This window comes from Musa acuminata, chromosome BXJ2-8 (assembly GCF_036884655.1).
Source record: "Musa acuminata AAA Group cultivar baxijiao chromosome BXJ2-8, Cavendish_Baxijiao_AAA, whole genome shotgun sequence".
Lineage (NCBI taxonomy): Eukaryota > Viridiplantae > Streptophyta > Magnoliopsida > Zingiberales > Musaceae > Musa > Musa acuminata.
This window is the reverse complement of record NC_088345.1, coordinates 49,586,678-49,604,984: the sequence shown is the minus strand read 5'-3', so window position 1 is coordinate 49,604,984 and position 18,307 is coordinate 49,586,678. Positions and strand designations below refer to the sequence as shown.

The window sequence follows — 18,307 nt, the reverse complement described above, 5'->3', positions numbered from 1 at the left end:
ATCCCCACTAAAATGAGTGAAGGATACCTAAAACATCTTGATTGGTCCCATATCAAAAGTGGATAATATTAAAATTAGTTTATAAGGATCCGATGATAATAATATTATTATTCTTAATTTAAATATCTTGATCAATGATTTCGATTAAACGAATTTGATAGACCAATTAACCTATAATCTCGATATTTGTTATTAGAGGATGAATTCAAATGACACATTGTTTAGTCTTCACTAATAAGATTCCCATATATTTATATTTGAGAGAAAAAAAAGATAAAAATAGGAGGAGATTTTTGGGAATATCGCTTAGTTTTAGATTCCTTAAATGAATATGACAATGAATCATAACATAAAAAATAGTGGAAAGAAACACTATAAATTAAAGTTTTAATTATTTTATAAATAAAATATATCTAAATTATGATGTCATAGATAACCTGAGGTAATACTTTAAATACTATCAGGTTTCACTTTAATATGTTTAAAAGAATTAAAAAATATATAAGATAAATTATTTAAAGTTTACAATGAGAGAATGTAAAAAAAATAATGCTTAAGGTAGAGTTGAATGACCCTAAAATTCTCTTATTTCTTTTTTTGCTAACCCTAAAATTCCTTCGCCATCCACTTAATTTGGTCATTTGAGTAAGGATAATTATTTATAGTAATAATTATTTGTATTACCTTAACCTCGCACCGAATTCAGCCAAACCACGCAGAGCTCAGCTGTGTAGCCCGAGGCAGGGAACAGGCTCCTGTGATGCGCCCCGCACACTTTGGCTGATGTCACGGAAGTCGATGGCGAGCCGAGGTGTGGTCTGGATTACCCAGCAGTACTCCAAAACCAGGCATCGATCAGGTGTGTGAACTAATGTACACGCTCTTCGTCTCGCCCGCTTACTAGAAGCGGTGGGGTTCCAGGGTGACGAGTGGCGTGAAGATAAGTGTGCTAAAAGTGTCGCTATCCGAGATTTCCGCAGCCGATCAGAAGCGGTTTCGAAAAACCAGTGGGCGGTACTCTACTCTGGATGGCGCCCGGCGGAGCCGAAGCAGCCGAACCGCAGATGACGTCAAGAGTGACGTGTCGCTCGATGCTTGGAGCGCACCATCAGACGTACATATATACGACTAGACTCCCAAATAGAGTAATACCTTCGAGCCACCCGTTCTATTTCACTCCATAATCTACCCGCCGTATGACTCGTCTCTTTACTTTTCTGTGGGCCATCTTCTGGAACAGTTGACACGGTTGCTCGCTTAACCCGGTATCAGAAGGTCATTTTGCTCATACTCGGCTACGCCGTAGCGACGAATCGGGAGACTCTGTTCGCTAGCACGTTCTGAGACTATTATTATTATTATTATATATATATATACATATATATATATATATATATATATATTTATATATTTATGATCCCGATCCAACTACTCAAAACGCAACCCGGGCGCTTTCACCTCAGAGTATCCCGTCTCGTCTCTTCCGATCCTCACCGGCAACTGCGGCGCTTAAACCCTAATCCCTAGGTAAGCATGGATCATACTCGACGCTTTTATGGATTGGAGTCTGAATTCGTATTGTTTTTTATGATTGGACCCCTTGATCGGGTCTTTTATTTCCTTTTTCTTTTGGCTGTTGGCGAATTCGAATTACCTTCTTCATTTATTCTGGTTCTCGTGGCTGTTCACGCTGTCTGGGGAATTGTTGGGGGAATTTTCGCGTTGATGGGTAGGGGTTCTGTGATAGTTGTATTCGTTTTAATGTTTAAGGGTTAGGGTTATTTTAGTGCGCAGTGACTGACTTATTTTGCATTGATTTTCCTGTACTTCTGTTATCCATTTGCAACTTGTCGTTAGTTATAGCTCCATACTTCTTTGCAAAGCTTACCGGACGTAGATCGCTTACATCTTTTAAGAAATCTTGACATGCTTGTCGTAAGTGAAACTGTTTTTTAATACCTTTTATATTGATGAACAGGTCTATGAGGTTTCGTACATCTTGATCAGGGTGACTTGAGATCCTTGTTTGATAAATTGCACCGGTTGAACAGTTGGTTGGTCTTTTGGTTACCTGACCCATCCTGCAGTATGCCTGCAATCAAAAGATTATATGATGCCTGTAAAATGTCGTTCTCTGATAATGGACCCATATCTGCTGAAGCTCTTGAATATGTGCGGTCTGTTTTAGGTGAGATCAGTAGTTTCACTATAACTTTTTGTCTGCTAGCCTTTGATAAAAAAAGGAACTAACATTTATGGGTGTTGCAAATGCCTGATTGGTACTGATATATGATGGCTTTAATTTTTCTTGAAATTCAATCTTGTTTTAAATGACAAGAATACAAGGCTACTTACAAATATATTGAACTGAAATAATCCGTCAGTTTTTGAGGGCAATGTACCTTTTCTGAAAGTCGATAAAGTTCTCCTCATGTTAGCAGATGACATGTGCTGAAGTCCGATGTACTGAATTGTTAAATATTTTCTTCCTTAGAACATCTTAGTTACATGATGTTAATAATGCCATAATATCTGGCATTTTATAAATGGGTCATATTTCTAAGTTGCAAGTAGATGTTCTACTACAGCATGTGGTAAACCAGTTGTTGCTAGAATTTGTTGTTTTATATATGCTTGGTCGGGTGGTGTAAGTCTAGCTTCCTGTAACCAAAATAACTAGTTAATCAAGTTTACATGCATTCTGTTTTTTCATATTCTATGTTTTCTGATCATGAAATATGGTTCTACAAGATAACTATGGATCTAGAATTTTTTTTTCACTACTAATTATCACCTTTTAGATCCACCCATTTCTGCTTTCTGCATCCAGTCCCAGCACCAGTCACTAATAAGGAAGCCACTGAGTTTATCCTCATTTATCAGCTATAACTACATCGATATGTGTGGAATAGAATTACCACTGGTACACATAACATGATTACAAATATGTTTTGGATGCTTTTGTAGATCCTTTTTCTATGTGGTTAATTTTATCTAGTTATTTGCAGATAAAATATAGTTTACGTGCAAAAAATAATCTTTGGAAGAAGACATTGTAATGTTTGATTGCGATTACAAGCTCGTAGCAGATTCATCTTCTTATTGGCCAATTTGGTTGTTCTTTTGTACTAACTTGTACAAGTTCAGAAGTCCTTGAAACTAGTGTTCATGAGTATTTATGAATCATCGGTGGGTGGTTGACCATTTTGCTGGTAAAATAATCTCATTATTCTTTAAAATTTTCATTCAATGCTCATCCATCTTAAAGGAAACCAAAATGCTTTTATAGCTAAACATCTAAGAATAAAACAACTGATCCAACTTCTGATTATGCCTGGAGCCTATCGCTGCTACTTTGATAACTTTGTAGTAAGCAACAATATTGGAAAGAAAATAAAGGAGTTATCTTGATGTTAGAACTACAGTAAGCTATTAACAATACCACATGTCAAATAGATGGAGACGTAACATGCATAACTAACATAACAACAAAAATATTTTTCATGTTGATATGCAACCCGGTGATATTCATAGTCTCTTATCATATGACAAAACTGAGAGATGATCACTCTATAAAATTCACTACCATTTTCTGTCGGTCTCACTACACATAAATAGATGGGCTTATGTCTTGATGATTGTTACCTTCGACCGATAATAGGAAGAGGTTGAGTACTGGGGGTTTGGATTTGGTTGATATGGATTGTTTTGACCTCCACCAGCACCTATTCTCATAACAGATACCAGGTGAAATTGTTGGGGTTCACATCCTAGCCCATCACTACAAGCCTGATTATTAAGCCAATGGATTATAACATAAAGATATTGGTGGAAGCACATAAACTTGTATGGACTAACCACTTTGATTATTACTTCTGAAATTGTTTAACAGTGGACACTTGGGTTGTCTGAGTTCCTTCTATTCTGTAACAGGCTATTCTGTTTGTTATTATTGTATTAACACACTCTTTCGGTATCATATTTTCATAACTGAAGAATATGCCTATTGACATGCTTCTGGTATCATATTTCATAAACAAAGAACATGATTGGAATATGGAATGATCCACGCACAACAAAAATATTGTTTGTCAGAGGAGACTATTAAACCAATTGACGCAATAACTAAACTACTTTAGTTCTGACCAGATCAGGAAAGGAAAGCCTCGCCTACATGGCAAGTTTGATCAATTGGGAGAGCAGAGGCTGAAAATATATACTATTTTGAGCCCTTGATTAGAAGCTCCTAGTTGCCCTATAAGATTTTCCATTACAATGGTAGTCTTGCCATGTCATTCTCTTAATTGGCTATGTATAAGAAGCTTGGTGTTTTGTCCTACCGACTCATCTGGTTAGTTTTTCCTTTTGACATTGCTTCCCACAATAGAATTTCTCATTTCTTCCCTTCTCAAATTCAGGAAAATTTTGCAGGATTGCCCCATGATTGCTTGAGCTTAAATTGCAATGGCTAAGATCAAGCTTTCCATTTATTAGCCAGCCTTTTACATTCTGTCGAGGTCCCTTTTTTTCATCTTTGTTTGTTATGAAGTAGAAATTTTATCTATTTTATCTGCTTGTTTTCTCTGATTGTAGTTATCTGTGCGTCCTGATCATTCACCTAATTTTGATCTTGTTACTGAGCAGTAAACAGAAGTTCCTCTTTTTAATGGATTCATGTGAAAAATTGTGAGTTTTTTTCCTGTAATTGATATATGTGATACTTCAACCATTTTATTGCTTTGTACCATGTGTGACATGTCGGATATCAACCATTTACCTATTGTTTTGATCAATGATTTGTAGGTTTTTCTACCATTCTTCAAGATCTTGCAGAATGCTTTGACATGTAATTCAAAACTTTTTTCTTTTTAGTTGATTGTTGTGTTACTATCATGCATTTCTTTAGTACCTGATAATTTCTGTGGGTATAAGTAGGGCATATAACTTTGAAGGCCTTCAAATAGTCAATTATGGATGTATATTTAGCTTGAATCTTAAGTACTTGTTTGAATAAAATTCTGATTTGGTACTGTGATAGTAAATGAAAGAATTTATGGCTCCTGGGGTCTCAAGGATCTGGGAGCACATGCTTGCTGTTGTGTATGTGTTGGTTGCTACATTAGATTAGGTTTTCCAAATGGTAACTATTTTCCGACTTTCTAGAATGACCAAATTGGTTCATTTGTATAAATCATGTCATATGCATGTATATAGCTGCTCCTCTGGGTGGCTTATTTCCATGCAAGAAAATCTCCTTTTCGATTTTAGGTTCTTCCAATTCTCACTTTTACTTTTCCAGATGATATTAAACCTTCTGATGTGGGACTTGAACACGAGGCTCAGATAGCACGAGGATGGAAAGTTTCCATGCATGGTACAAATGGGAGAAAAGGACGTAATGGGAGTAACCAATATCCACCTCCTATCAAATATCTACATATACATGAGTGTGAAAGCTTTTCTGTAAGTACTTGATCATTTGCTAGAGTATGTTTTATCTTAGGTTGTTATCGGCTTGATATACTGCAGCTTTTTGAACTCATCCTAAATATCTCTGTTTTGTTCTCCTGGACAGAATGAAGTCCAAGCTATCTTTTTAAGAATGACTTATTACCATAAATATCTTTTAGTGATGCTGTCCAGGTTGTTCTCTAATTATGATGCAGATTGGGATATTTTGCATGCCACCTTCATCGGTTATTCCACTTCATAACCATCCAGGAATGACTGTGCTGAGCAAGCTTCTATATGGGACAATGCTTGTCAAATCATATGACTGGATTGATACAGAAGAACCCATCGATCCATCCAAAGGTATGTGCCATTTGTCCTCTAGATTTTGTTTCCCATTAGCCATTTCAAAAAGTCAGTGCTTGTTTCACTAAATGTAGGCTCTTCTCGAGAGAGATGCTTTGGAATGAATGTTTGCTTCTTTTCTATTACAAATAAAAGATGTAATAGAAATTAAAACAGCTAATTATCTTCAACAATTTTTGGCAAGAGAAGTCTAGAAACATCTAAAATTATCTAGAGGCTGATTTTGCATGATCTGGTAACTTAATGATTATAATAAAGATATGTTGGACTCCATATTTCATCAGCATTAATGATATAATCAATGCTTTGTTCATATATAAGAAACGAGACTTTTGTGCAATTCAATTTGCTGGCTTATTTATGCTAGGCAGGCATGGTACGGATGGTAACAGTCCAGATGTCACAATCTGTATCATGTGAAAGTAGATAATTTCGACAAGCACAGTTAAACCTGAAGATTGATGAAAAGGATGTCCAAGATGTATCAATTTCAATAAGGTGTTTTAGAATAAAGCAAAGATCATAATACAACACTTACTACATGATACATTTCTTTTGATTATCGGTGAAACATATAAAGGCATAATTTTGAAAAGTAATTTCATTATAACTTAGAGTTTACTCATCAAGACTTGATGGTTATTTGATAGATAAAATAGTAGAACTGCTCTGTTATCAATGACAGGTTATGCAACATTTATTCTTGACTAAGTGAGACAAAAAGGACATCTAGTCTCTTTATTAACAAACTGGTACTGGAGAATGATTTCATATTACAGAGAGGCGAATATGTGTCATTGTCAAAGATTAGGCTAACTAAGTAACTATATGGGAAAATGAATCTAGAAGTAAATTACTCAAAATCATATTTCTGTATGATATACATCCTTTCCTATGGTGTGGAAAATCTTCAGGACAAACTCAAAAGCATGACTTCCCACTTACATGAAGGATAAAGATGTATCGGATTCATGATTTCTGATGGAAATTGTTTCAAGTGTTGAGATTTGTTGAAAACAATATCACTAGTTAAACAAGAGCCACAAATTTTCTTTTTTGTTATGGTTAGTAAAGCATTCTTAGGTATTCCACGACGTCTTATTTTGCCACTAGTCTAAATAGGATCGCCTTGTCAAACTGGTGCATTTATGGGTCTGCGTTGGATGTCTTTGTTTGTTGTATCATAACAAATTCCATAACAAGGTTGCTAGCTAACCGGCAAATATTATGAAGATATTTTTGTGCTGGCTAACTGGCTAATATTGTGAGGATATTTTTGTGCTGGATAACTGGCAATTTTTGTGAGGATATTTTATTTTTACTCAGTTAGGATATTTCAGCTTTAAGCTTGTCTTCGATATTCCAACTTCATATGTAAATTGATCTTCCGATGAGCATTTTTTCTGAGGAACAAAGCTCAAAAGGACCTAAGATAATTAGATGAACTATTCTATGAAAACATCAAATTATGTTGAATATGAGATGCTAATCTGCGTGGAAGCTTTTGAACTATCAGAAGAGTATGCCTAAGATGGCATTGAGGCTTTAAGGGTATGCCTTCTAAAATGCTACTCTTTCTTTCTTTCTAGGTTTATAATAAGAGAAAGAAGCTGAACTTTGCAATTTTCTCCATATCCTTCATGACCCCTTGATGTATTTGATCTGTATCTTGGAATGATTAGGAGATAAGAGGAATAAGTTTCAAATCTCAGCCATAGCAGCGAAACAGAGGGATAATATGATCATTGATTTGAAGGGCTGCTTTGAAATTTGAAGATTCTACTTGAGGATGAATACATCAGACTATCAGAGGTTGACAGATAATAAAAATGGTCTCTTTTTTTTTTCATTTGTATGACTTACTCACTTTATATGAAGGTCAATGTCTGAAGCTTTTTGCATGACTAATTCAGTATTGAGTCTTTCTTATCCTTGTAAAAGATGGACCATGCTCTTTGACGCATCACCAATATTTTATCTTTGTGACTTGTTTGGGCCAATATATTTCATACATCATTGATCTTTTCATGCTGATTCCATCAGGCTCTATTTCATTGTTTCCTTATCTAATTTATTCAAGCAACCCTTAGTTATGTAGACTAATTATAATTTCATGTATATTTTTGTTGAATTGTTGGCTTTACAGAAGTAGGGCTTTAGTACCATTAGTTTCATTCGACAACTACATCCTAATAAACTTAAGCCATCTTATTGTTTTCCAGCTAGACCAGCAAAGCTTGTTAGAGATGATCAAATGACTGCACCTTGTGGGACAACAATCCTTTATCCTACAAGTGGTGGCAACATTCATTCTTTCAAGGCAATAACTCCTTGTGCTCTCTTCGATGTTCTATCACCCCCATACTCATCAAAAGATGGGCGACATTGCTCTTATTTCAAGAAGTCAAGAAAAGATTCATCCGGTATAATTTTTATCGAATATGCCTTTCTTTTTGCTGATGACCATACTGAGCTAAGGCCTAGTTTTTGTTTTTATATGATTTCATTGAAGGTGTTTTGCCTAGTGGAATAAAGGCTTCAGATGTGATTTGGTTGGAAGAGTGTCAACCACCGGAAAGTTTTATCGTCAGAAGAGGGCCATACAAGGGCCAGATCGTCACTAGTTGATGATATCAGTCCACTGTAATATAATTCAGAGTGGCTCCTTTAGCAAGGGGAGGGAAGCATTGGCTGTGGGTCTCTTTAGTTGCTGTCATATGATTTTTTTCTGAAGCTTTTTTTTTCCAAAATAATGACTCCTAATGTATATTGTAGTCAGGAAGCTTGTTGTACATCACTAGATATCTGGTATAATTTTTCTTGTTCAAAATGCATGAAGCACAAAAGGTGATTGTTGCTGTGGTTTGCCCTTTTACCTGCAGGACGGCATTCTTGTTTGATGTTTTCTTTCCCTGTTTCAGGTGATACGTATGGTTTTATCTGCTGATCATCCCTAGTATTTTGATCAGGATCTCAAATCTCTGTGACAATGCAGCGGATCTTAGCTACATTGTGATGGATTGTTGACGGAACACATTAACATCTGCAAGCAGCTTCCGTGGAGGTTTTTCTCTTGAAGAAATGACAAGCCTTCTGCTTTGCCTTTCTGACCTATATATAGGTCATGTGGTTAATGGCATGAAATAGTAACTTATCCGTTATTGTGTTGGTATATATTTATCCGTTATTCTTTTCCATTTGTTTGTGCTCATCCTGTAGTCTGCAAATCATTGTATGATCAGTGGGTTTTACATTGCTTGTTCAAAGCTCAGCACTTCACTCTCCCAAAACACTTATCACAAAGGGGTTGGCAAAATTTTGTGGTGGTCTAATCATCCCTCTTCTCTCAATATGGTTTCTTTGCCTTCGTTTGTGATTTTTGAGTATACAGCCGTGGTAGGGATTTTTCCAAGCATTAATACTGTATTGGTCGGAGCAAGGCTGATATGAAGACTTTTCTCAATATGGTGTGCAGCTTATGTTATATAAAGATCATTGTTCAGCATCTACGACATTCTTCGGTGAAGCCTGGATCACGTGCTTTGTTTCGAGGGCATGTCATGCTTCTGTGCTATGACAATAGACTGTTTAGTCGATCATTACATGGAAATCTTCTTGTATGGTAAGTGATCCATTTGCATGGATTTGGTTGTCTACAAATTAAGCCATTTGCAGTGTGTGTACGTGCAATTAATTCTTTATATGAAATGTTGCAGGCAGTACTTGGGAAGCAAACCACAAGCGTCGGACCTCGTCTTCCTCTTCATCGTCAGCTTGGCTGCCATGGCTGCTTTCCACAAATTATATCCCCTGGGGATCGGAGAGACTGATTCCGTCGTTGACCTCCAGCAAACGTTGCAGAGGGATCCTCACTTGTTGGCTCTATATACATATGAAGGTGAGTTTACTATCATTGTCTTGGTTTTAATATTATTTTAAAACATATGATTTAGATTTTAATTAGATTAATTATTTAAGTAATTTATTCATCAAACCAAATTATGATAATCATATGACTTTTCTAGTACTAAAAAGTTATACTAAATCGAAATATTGTGTCTCTACAATGGTACAAAGAAATCGTACCAACTCTAATTTTCATAAAATTTGTAACTATAATATTTCTTTGTGACATAATGTGGAAACAACTTTTCTAGGAAACATTACGTTATATTAAAATCTTATGTTTCCAAAATGGTATGAAAAAGAACTTATTTAATGTTATCCAGTCGTTTTCGATGAACATTATCACTTTCACATTTTCTTGCAAAATCAGGTTTATCGTATGTTTTTGTTTTTAAACAATGTTCATAGGACTTATTTAATGTTAAAATTGCTAATATATTATGGTAAATTGAAATTTCATGTTTTTGAATCGGTGCAATGAAAATCATGTAAATCTTTTACTTTAGTTAAATTTTATGATTGTCATGTTTTCTTATAAAAACAAGATTCGTATGACTTTTATAGTGCTAAAATATTATACTTGAGTCAAAATTCAGTGCAACTCTCTCTTGTAACTATATTAAAGCCATTCTTCGTGCAAGGAAATTCCAAATGCAAAATCAACTCTACCAAATACACCTATTGCTCTTCAGTGTTTTCTTTATGTGTATATTCTCTCCTTTTTTTTATGTGCATGTCTAATTCTTTTTCACCCTTCCACGATTCCGATAGCAAATGCTTCCATGTTATGATTTGCCTTTCAAGTCTACAAATCACCACTCTCATTATAATATTAAGTGACTGACATCTCCCTTGAGATGAGGATGATCACTTGCATGGATAGTGAGATCTGATGCTTACTCCTATAGTTCAGCTTTGTTCATGGGAAGCTCCTTTCTTTATACCTAGTTTGACTGGTTTTTGTGATAGTTGGACAACTCATCATCCTATATTTAGCTGCAACAACATGTACAATTGGTAACCACATGAGTATAGTAAGTTTCAAGACAACCTTATGTTTCAGTCCTCAACTTGTACCCTTGGCATACCTTAACATGAACCAGATTAATTCCCCGTCTTTACACTCACAGGGGAGATTAAGCTCAGAGTTTCGAGAAACCCCAATAGAAGTCACTATAAAAATCTCTCCAAAACTGCACATAGGCCTCTGAAATCGGTCAACTAAAAGTTCCTTTCAACATGGAGAAGGTAGCAAGATAAAAGCTCAGCCTCTAAATAAACTGGTGTGTGGTACTAATGGTGTGATGGAGGTGGGATGAACCCTAGAAAAAGGAAAACGACAAGACTGACTGTTTACTCTTTATGATCTTCTTCTGCTTCTTGTTTTTTTAATTACCAGTGTATAGTTTAAAGCAACACAAATGATTAAAAAGTAAGCAGGCTACATGGCAATCATGTCTTTCCATGCTTCAATCATCAAGAAAAAGTAAGATGCCCTTTTGAGATAGTTTTATCATTTCTATGTGGAAAAGTGAGCATTTGATTGAAGCAGTGAGACAACTTTGCAGTTTTTTATGGAGGAATCTCTGCATTTGACAGCTCCCATTTACCCTTCACTCTCATCTCAGCCGAGGAAGGAGGCTGCCTGGGAAGCAGCCGAAAGATATCTCTTGAGTTGGGCTGCTTCTGCTGAGCACTCTTCCTGGGGTAGTTGTCGCACACAAGGACTCGGTTCTCAGGCACACCTCTTGGTGAATGAAAGGCCCTTTTTAGATCATACCGTCATGAACAGGTCTCGCGCCATGTTCATGCATCAGATGATTCAGTTTGGACCCATCCAGTGATGGGAGAGTCGTCTTTGTTTGGTACCAACAAGATCATAAAGGTGAGGGAAGAAGAAAAAGCCAATCCTTTGTGTAGGACCAAAAAAGATGCAGTTTTCTGATGCTAACCACACTTGTCTGCAATCTTTCTTGGTTCAGTACAAACAAATCCCATTTACTCCCACATGCCTTGATGTCTCCCCTGTGGATCACAACCCCACAGACTGGTGCTGCAATGAATCCAGAGTTGAAGCAATGATACTGTGTGCCCTCTTTGATCACCAGGAGGGTTGCACGTCGGGCTGAGCTCAAGGATATATGAAGACCTTTTCCCCCACATGAAATGACCATATAGTAGTGTTACCTCCACCACAAATATTTCCCAAAGGTAAGTTATGAGAGTGCAGAATGCAGTGTGTGGCATTTGCACCCACCAATAATGGTGGAAATTTCGTAGAAAAGTTCAGTCCCTCACTTCCAAAGTGGTGTTTCGTCAAACGAGCTTACTCTTTGTTGCTTAGTTTGGGGTGGTGACCTTTCATCGCTTGAGGTGAAAAAGGACAATAAATAAAGAATGAAGCCTTTCCTCGCCCTTTATTGGCTGTTCCATTGGCCCCTTTACATATATCCATTCTTCTCCGTCTCCTCCTCCTCCTCCGATCCCTCTCCATATAACTCTACGGAGTGCTGCTTTCCCCTTCTCCTCCTCCTCTTATTCTTCTCGGTATAATCCTACAGAATATTCTTCTTCTCTCGCGATGGCAGAAGAAGAGGAAGCAGCAAGCTTCAAGCTTTTCGGAACGGTGATTCTGAAGGGGGAAAGACAGGTCAAGGAGGAAGAGGATGCCGCGCAGGTGGCGTCGGGGCCGGGTGGGGCGGCTGAGGCGGCGGCGAGGGTGGCGGCGGCTCTGCCGTGCCCGAGGTGCAAGAGCAGGGAGACCAAGTTCTGCTACTTCAACAACTACAACGTGAACCAGCCGCGGCACTTCTGCAGGGCCTGCCACCGCTACTGGACCGCCGGCGGCGCCCTCCGCAACGTCCCCGTCGGCGCCGGCCGCCGGAGAGGCCGCCCCGCCCACCGTGGCGTCGGCGTCAGCAGCGGCGGCGGCGTGCTGGAGCGCCCGCCGCGGGAGCGTTTGGGCGGGGAAGCAGCGGAGCAGTGGCTCCTGAGGCCGCAGGCTCCGGCGAGGGTTGACCCAGGCTTCGACAGCGGGGGGCTTCGTTGACTTTCTTTCTATGCGATTACAGCGTGCTCCTCGCACGGGAAAAAGGTTTCTCTATATGCCTTGGCCGGCCTTTATGAGTTGTATTTGCACGACTATAATTGCAGTGCGATTCCACATAGAAAACCTTCTATTTCTTGGCCTTAACATCTTATTTTTTATGTGACTTTTTGCAAACTCCAAATTCTTAAAATCATTTAAATCTGATTCTATCTCAAAATATCCTCACAAATTTTAGATCATATCAGATTCTTTTGAAAAATTCAAAGATTACAATTTCGATTGCTAGTCTATGATTTGCGTTCATATACCAACACACCATATGTTAATAATAATACATGATAATAAAAGAAAAAATGAGAAGGTGATGGAATACCAACATGCCAACGATAATAGGTCAAAAGAACACAAAAAATTAGATGACAGACGATCCTACGATCATTACAAGATGCATGCAAGAAATCATCCTGCATGCCGCCTAGAACACAATTAGGATGATATCATCAGACTCTCATTTTCTTATAAATGAGATATTAGAAACACATGAGATATATTCACATGCCAATTCTGTCAACAAGACTTGTTTAGCTGTGGTCTGCTTAGCTCGGTCACCAAGACTTGTTTTTAGCATACCTATGTAGTCAAGCAATGGGAATAGTCTCTTCATGATTCTGTCCAAATAAGATCAGACTTGCTAATTAATATCCAGAGAATAAAGCACAGTTTGGTTTGGCTTTCTAGTAATGAAGCCACATAACAAAAAAAACTTGATTTAGTTGGACAACAGTCATCATCAAGAAGAAGAAGAAGAAGAAGATGAAGAGATTCACCTCAGAATAATTATCTTTGACATATATAGTCAACAATAAGACAATGCTGTTCATGTTGATTAAATCACCTCAGAAACTTTTCATACATCTGATGTGTGTGGGATCCACACACATCATCATAAACAATGATTTAGTCAACCTAAACAGCACAGATCAGTTAGATAGACACATCAGTTATGCATGGATATGATGGCTTGAGATTATAATTGTATTGGGAATCTAAATGTTGTTTGCATGGATGGATAGATGCATCCAAAGATGTTATTGACATATAAAGCAGCATGCTGTGGTAATCAATATAGATACACAAGTAAATTAGCATTTATTTATCATAATTGAACTAAACTTTATTTAATCCACCAACCTGGGGGAAGCCAAAGCAGAGAAGATATCAAACTGCTAACAGGTTCCAGTGTCATGCTCAAAACATATCTGCAGAATGGAGTAAAAAATTTGGGACACAATAAAGACAATCAGAATCCCAATTCTCAGTTCTAAAGTCATGTACAAGAACTAATTTGGGACAGCATAAAGACAATCAGAATCCCAATTCTCAGTATTAAAGTCATGTACAGGAATTAATGTCTGTCTGAACATGCACTAATTAGAATATTCCTTTGATAGTACAAAGTAGTATGTCATCAACATATATGCCCATTAAATAGATGTCAGCAGTTATGAGAACATCAACTATTTACCAAGTGCAAGATCTTAAATGTTGTCTTTCTCAACAAAAATAAATTTTAATTTCTGCAGGAGACAGGTGATTACAGTGTCGAGTGTCTTCTGCAACCCAGGGAATCATCACGATTAGCTCCTTCTCTCAACTACATCCAGCGCATCCTGAATAGCTTGGACGAATGTAGCAACTTTGTAGGTGAAAAACCCAACGAGCATCGGTATCAACTCCAAGTGCATGAAGCCATAATCTGGTACTAATATCCTGTTTTATAAAGAACGAATCACAATAACTGCTATTGCAGATAACTCAAATTTTACTAAAAAGAAAACCCCATGAATGAATATGGAACGCTTCAAAAGTTTGAAGTGCAAAGGCTTCTGGAAGTTTTTATGGAGTGTTTTTTTTTATTTTAAAGTCTGGATACTTACTCATTCCACCTATTATACATCATTACTAGTGCAACCGGAACCAGCAGCCTTGGTTGTCCAGCAGCTCCCCTGCAGACACACGTCTTATTCTTGTCAAGCCGTAGAAAGAAAAAAATACCAACACTCCTATATATTATGGTGGCCAACAACATGCAAAGAGGTTCTAACGAAAAGGGGATTAACTTCTGGTGATTATCTTTTCGTACACTTCTGGTGGCCCACAACAAGAACCAGCTTCATGTAAAAGGGTTTCACAACTTGCTCTCAATTTGCAACGTTATAAGAACCATCAGCACATTAGAACACAAGAACAGTGTATATTAACCACCTTAATATTATACAAGACACCACAAAGAGATATCCATAAGCAGCCATTAAAATGCAATATTACATGCATTTAATAGAGATGGATTTGTCAACACATGTAGAGAGACATAGCAATTTCCTACTCATGCAATATGGTGCACGAGATCATCCTGTTGCTTTCCTCAATTATTCCTAAAACTGTAAGTTCAAAAAAGAGATATTACAACACGTAGGTTTGTTCCATCATATAAACGTCTACCAGTTGCAGCTAGCTTGAATCAGAAGACATGCATACGCTAAGTAGACACTCTTATCAGCTGGTCATTCAAGAAAAGATCACTTCCTATCCATGGGAAGTTTAATCTTTAAAACATAGTGAATGTTATCTGCTAAAATTTCCATGGCGAGTTATTTCATGTTAAGGTTCAGTCATATATCATCTTTTGACATGACTAGAGGTTGATTCTGTTGCAAAGGATTGAAGAAGGCCTACTATTTGCAAGAAAACATTAGACCAAGAAAAAATTATAAATTAAATGTATATAGCATAACAAGTTTTCAGATAAGATTGATTCAACTGGAAAAAACATTTCGCATGCAAATCCACCAGCGATCCATCGTGTCAGATGTTGATAACATTAGATTATTTTTTGGTCATCATTCAAAGTGATGCATTGTCATATGAGTTCCTCTAAGAAAACTGGTAATAATCAATTTAAAGGGATGCAACTCATACTTGACAAACCCTTTTGCGCCATTTGCCATTGAATCAATGGTATTGCCTAGCATGCGTATATACGCCAAAGAACCAAGCAACCCTGCACCAAAGCTGAAGGAAGAAAAACACTAAATTTTTCTGATATGACAGGAAACATTGAGAAGTGAAACTAAAGGGAAAAAGAAAAGGGATTAACATAATCTCAATTGTTAGCACCATTAGCTTGAAAGAAGAAAGAATTACTTGTGAATAAATGAGTGATCAAGAGATACAAGGTGCTTGAATGGACAACCATGTTATCATGATGTATCCTGAAGAGGTTTCCGATGTATCCTGATGTGATTCAAAATGTTATCACAGTAACTTTGATAGAGGAAGGAAGAGAGCTGTTACCGAATGAGTAATTAGAAGAGGAAAGGAGCATGAACAGGATAATGATGCACTCCAATGTAATTCCAGATGTTATCTAAATGAGTTTAAGAGAAGAAAGAAAAAGAAAAAAAATACTCGCTAAACAAGTGATTGAGGTATATAAGGTTCATGAACAGATCATTGGTGCACTAATAGGATCCGTGCTTTACTAATGGTCATGCTTCAAATATTTTTCCCTAATGCTTTAGAATAGCAAAAAGAGATAACTCATCGACAAAGTAGCTTATGATAATTGCATTTGTCAATAACATACTCAAGTACCTGGCTGCAATTTCAGGAGAGTAGGAAAAGTATGCAGAGACAACTCCGATGCCACCAATACTGACAGTGAGAATTTGTAGCTTCCGTTTCAACTGCAAAAGGATGAAGAACGATTGATTTCTTCAGTAACAACTAACAACTCCTAACAAATATCTTAGCGTGCATCAGGGAACTCTCTAGGGCTTAACACAAGACTGTTATTTATGCCTTCCAAAATAGTATCGGTGTATACGTAACAGTAAGGAGGATACCTTAATATACTGCTCTTGTGATTGGGCTGCTAAGACCTTGGGATCCCCACGAGCCCTCTTTGATTCTCGTAAAATAACATCCTACAGCATTTTACAAGTTCTGAAAAAATCATCTAATAACAAGGACCGATTGTAAAAGCAAAGCAAGCTATCCAGTTTTGGTTTTACTTCAGACTGATCTATGTGTCTATCATGCAAACGAAGCCAACCAAGGACTAAAAGAAAATGTAAGCTAGGGCTTGATGCTTGCAACTTACAAGAAAACCAAGACACCTGAAAGGCTGCAAATATAAATTATACAACCAGCTCACACAATTCAAATTGTAATGAGAATTAGAACAACAGTAGAAATAGTTTGCCTGCAGATCTCCAGTGTCTACTCCAAGCTTCAAAACCAAGTAGTATCCATGATGAGAAACTAAGAATATCGATAACTTACACTGCCACCGGTGGCCGCCTTACTCGCTCTATCCCACTTTGCTTGCTCCCTCCGAGTAGGGACCAACCTCCACCTCGGTGATGCAGTATCATTCGTGCCCTACGTAAGAGAAAGATTTAGCTCAATCATTCAATTGTTTAGACTACAAGCCACTCTTAGCATCAGATTCCCTGCACTGCAGCAACAAGTTAGATCAAGAAAACCTACTTCGGTTGCCGAAAGGCCATTCCTCGCGGCCTCTACCTGCTGTTCCAACACCGGCTTCGGTGGCGGCTTCAGCTCTTCGCTCAGGTCAATCTCTATGCTGGAAATTGTCATATTTATTCCCAAATTAATCGATGCGACCAAACAAAAAGCATAGATTTGAAATCAGAGAGGAACAGAGGATTAGAAATATCAAGGAACCTGTCGAGACTCAGAGCTCGGTTGAGGCTTAGGAAACCTGAATCCGGCTCCTTCTGCTTCAAATGAAGGTAGAATCAGAAATTGAAAGCAGAGAAACTTCCATTGAGGAAAAAGCCTTGACGATTGCAGGGATGAATACCAGCGAAGGAACAGGATTGGGGGTCGCCTGGTCTTCGTCGAGTAACTGCTGCATGCGGCCGAGGAACTCCTTGTTCCAGATGAAGTCATCAGTGGCGGTCACAGGATCCTCGTCCCCGCCGCCCCAGTACTTCCGGAGCTTGGTGGTGGTCGGAGGGCCGCCGTACTCGCCGGGGGCGACGCCGGTGGACCACTTGAGCGGCTTCTTCTTGGGGAGGACGACGCGGGTGGGGAGGGAGGGGGACGGGTCATCGATCGGAGAATCCGCCGCCGAGCGTACGACGGAGCGGAAGGCGGCGCAGGCGGAGGCGTTGAGGGCGGCCATCGTCGTCTCCCGTCCACTGCCGTGCCGCTCCCGACCCAAAATGTGACGACACGTAGTGCGACGCCCTTCCTGATCTATACGCGAGACGGCTAGTGGGGTCCGATCCGCCAAAGCCCGTTGTCTCGGCGGTGATTGGATGGGTACGAAGTCGGGTGCGAGACAAATATCTGGCTGTGAGACGCATCGTGTGTCAGTTCTCCGACCATATGTTGGCCATCAATATCTGGACGGTGAGGTGGATCCATTGGCGATGACTTGGTGGGCCGGCATCAACCGGCCCAAATAAGTATGTCGTCATATGGTATGATCTCATTTAATCTTGT

General features: G+C 38.3%; 3 protein-coding genes across 8 annotated transcripts; 2 read left to right on the top strand and 1 right to left on the bottom strand.

The window, feature by feature from the left end:
• The first annotated feature begins 1,390 nt into the window (after positions 1-1,390).
• LOC135619983 (plant cysteine oxidase 4-like) lies at positions 1,391-8,675 on the top strand. Of its 2 annotated transcripts, XR_010489584.1 has the most exons (7): positions 1,391-1,527; positions 1,979-2,188; positions 5,300-5,463; positions 5,667-5,814; positions 8,040-8,240; positions 8,330-8,510; positions 8,593-8,675. XR_010489584.1 is itself a non-coding variant. In XM_065122521.1 (6 exons), exons 2-6 carry the CDS (start codon positions 2,089-2,091, stop codon positions 8,443-8,445), a joined length of 729 nt encoding a protein of 242 aa, XP_064978593.1. In that variant the 5' UTR covers positions 1,391-1,527; positions 1,979-2,088; the 3' UTR covers positions 8,446-8,675. The 2 variants fall into 2 exon arrangements, 1 of the variants encoding a protein (XP_064978593.1); XM_065122521.1 differs by having other exon boundaries at positions 8,330-8,675.
• On the top strand, positions 8,596-14,622 carry LOC103996125 (uncharacterized). Its single transcript, XM_065122520.1, has 5 exons — positions 8,596-8,664; positions 8,739-9,439; positions 9,534-9,715; positions 12,285-12,817; positions 14,356-14,622. Exons 2-4 carry the CDS (start codon positions 9,264-9,266, stop codon positions 12,770-12,772), a joined length of 846 nt encoding a protein of 281 aa, XP_064978592.1. The 5' UTR covers positions 8,596-8,664; positions 8,739-9,263; the 3' UTR covers positions 12,773-12,817; positions 14,356-14,622.
• Positions 13,163-18,053, bottom strand: LOC103996124 (protein CONSERVED ONLY IN THE GREEN LINEAGE 160, chloroplastic). Of its 5 annotated transcripts, none has more exons than XR_010489583.1 (11): positions 17,661-18,053; positions 17,522-17,577; positions 17,324-17,420; positions 17,117-17,215; positions 16,678-16,758; positions 16,427-16,518; positions 15,752-15,844; positions 14,710-14,778; positions 14,371-14,542; positions 13,964-14,031; positions 13,163-13,440 (listed from the first exon to the last, which is right to left on the bottom strand). XR_010489583.1 is itself a non-coding variant. In XM_009416961.3 (10 exons), exons 1-9 carry the CDS (start codon positions 17,982-17,984, stop codon positions 14,410-14,412), a joined length of 1,044 nt encoding a protein of 347 aa, XP_009415236.2. In that variant the 5' UTR covers positions 17,985-18,053; the 3' UTR covers positions 13,774-14,031; positions 14,371-14,409. The 5 variants fall into 5 exon arrangements, 1 of the variants encoding a protein (XP_009415236.2); XR_672564.3 differs by having other exon boundaries at positions 17,522-17,574; positions 17,661-18,051; XR_672561.3 differs by lacking the exon at positions 13,163-13,440 and adding an exon at positions 13,580-13,738.
• Positions 18,054-18,307: the final 254 nt, after the last annotated feature.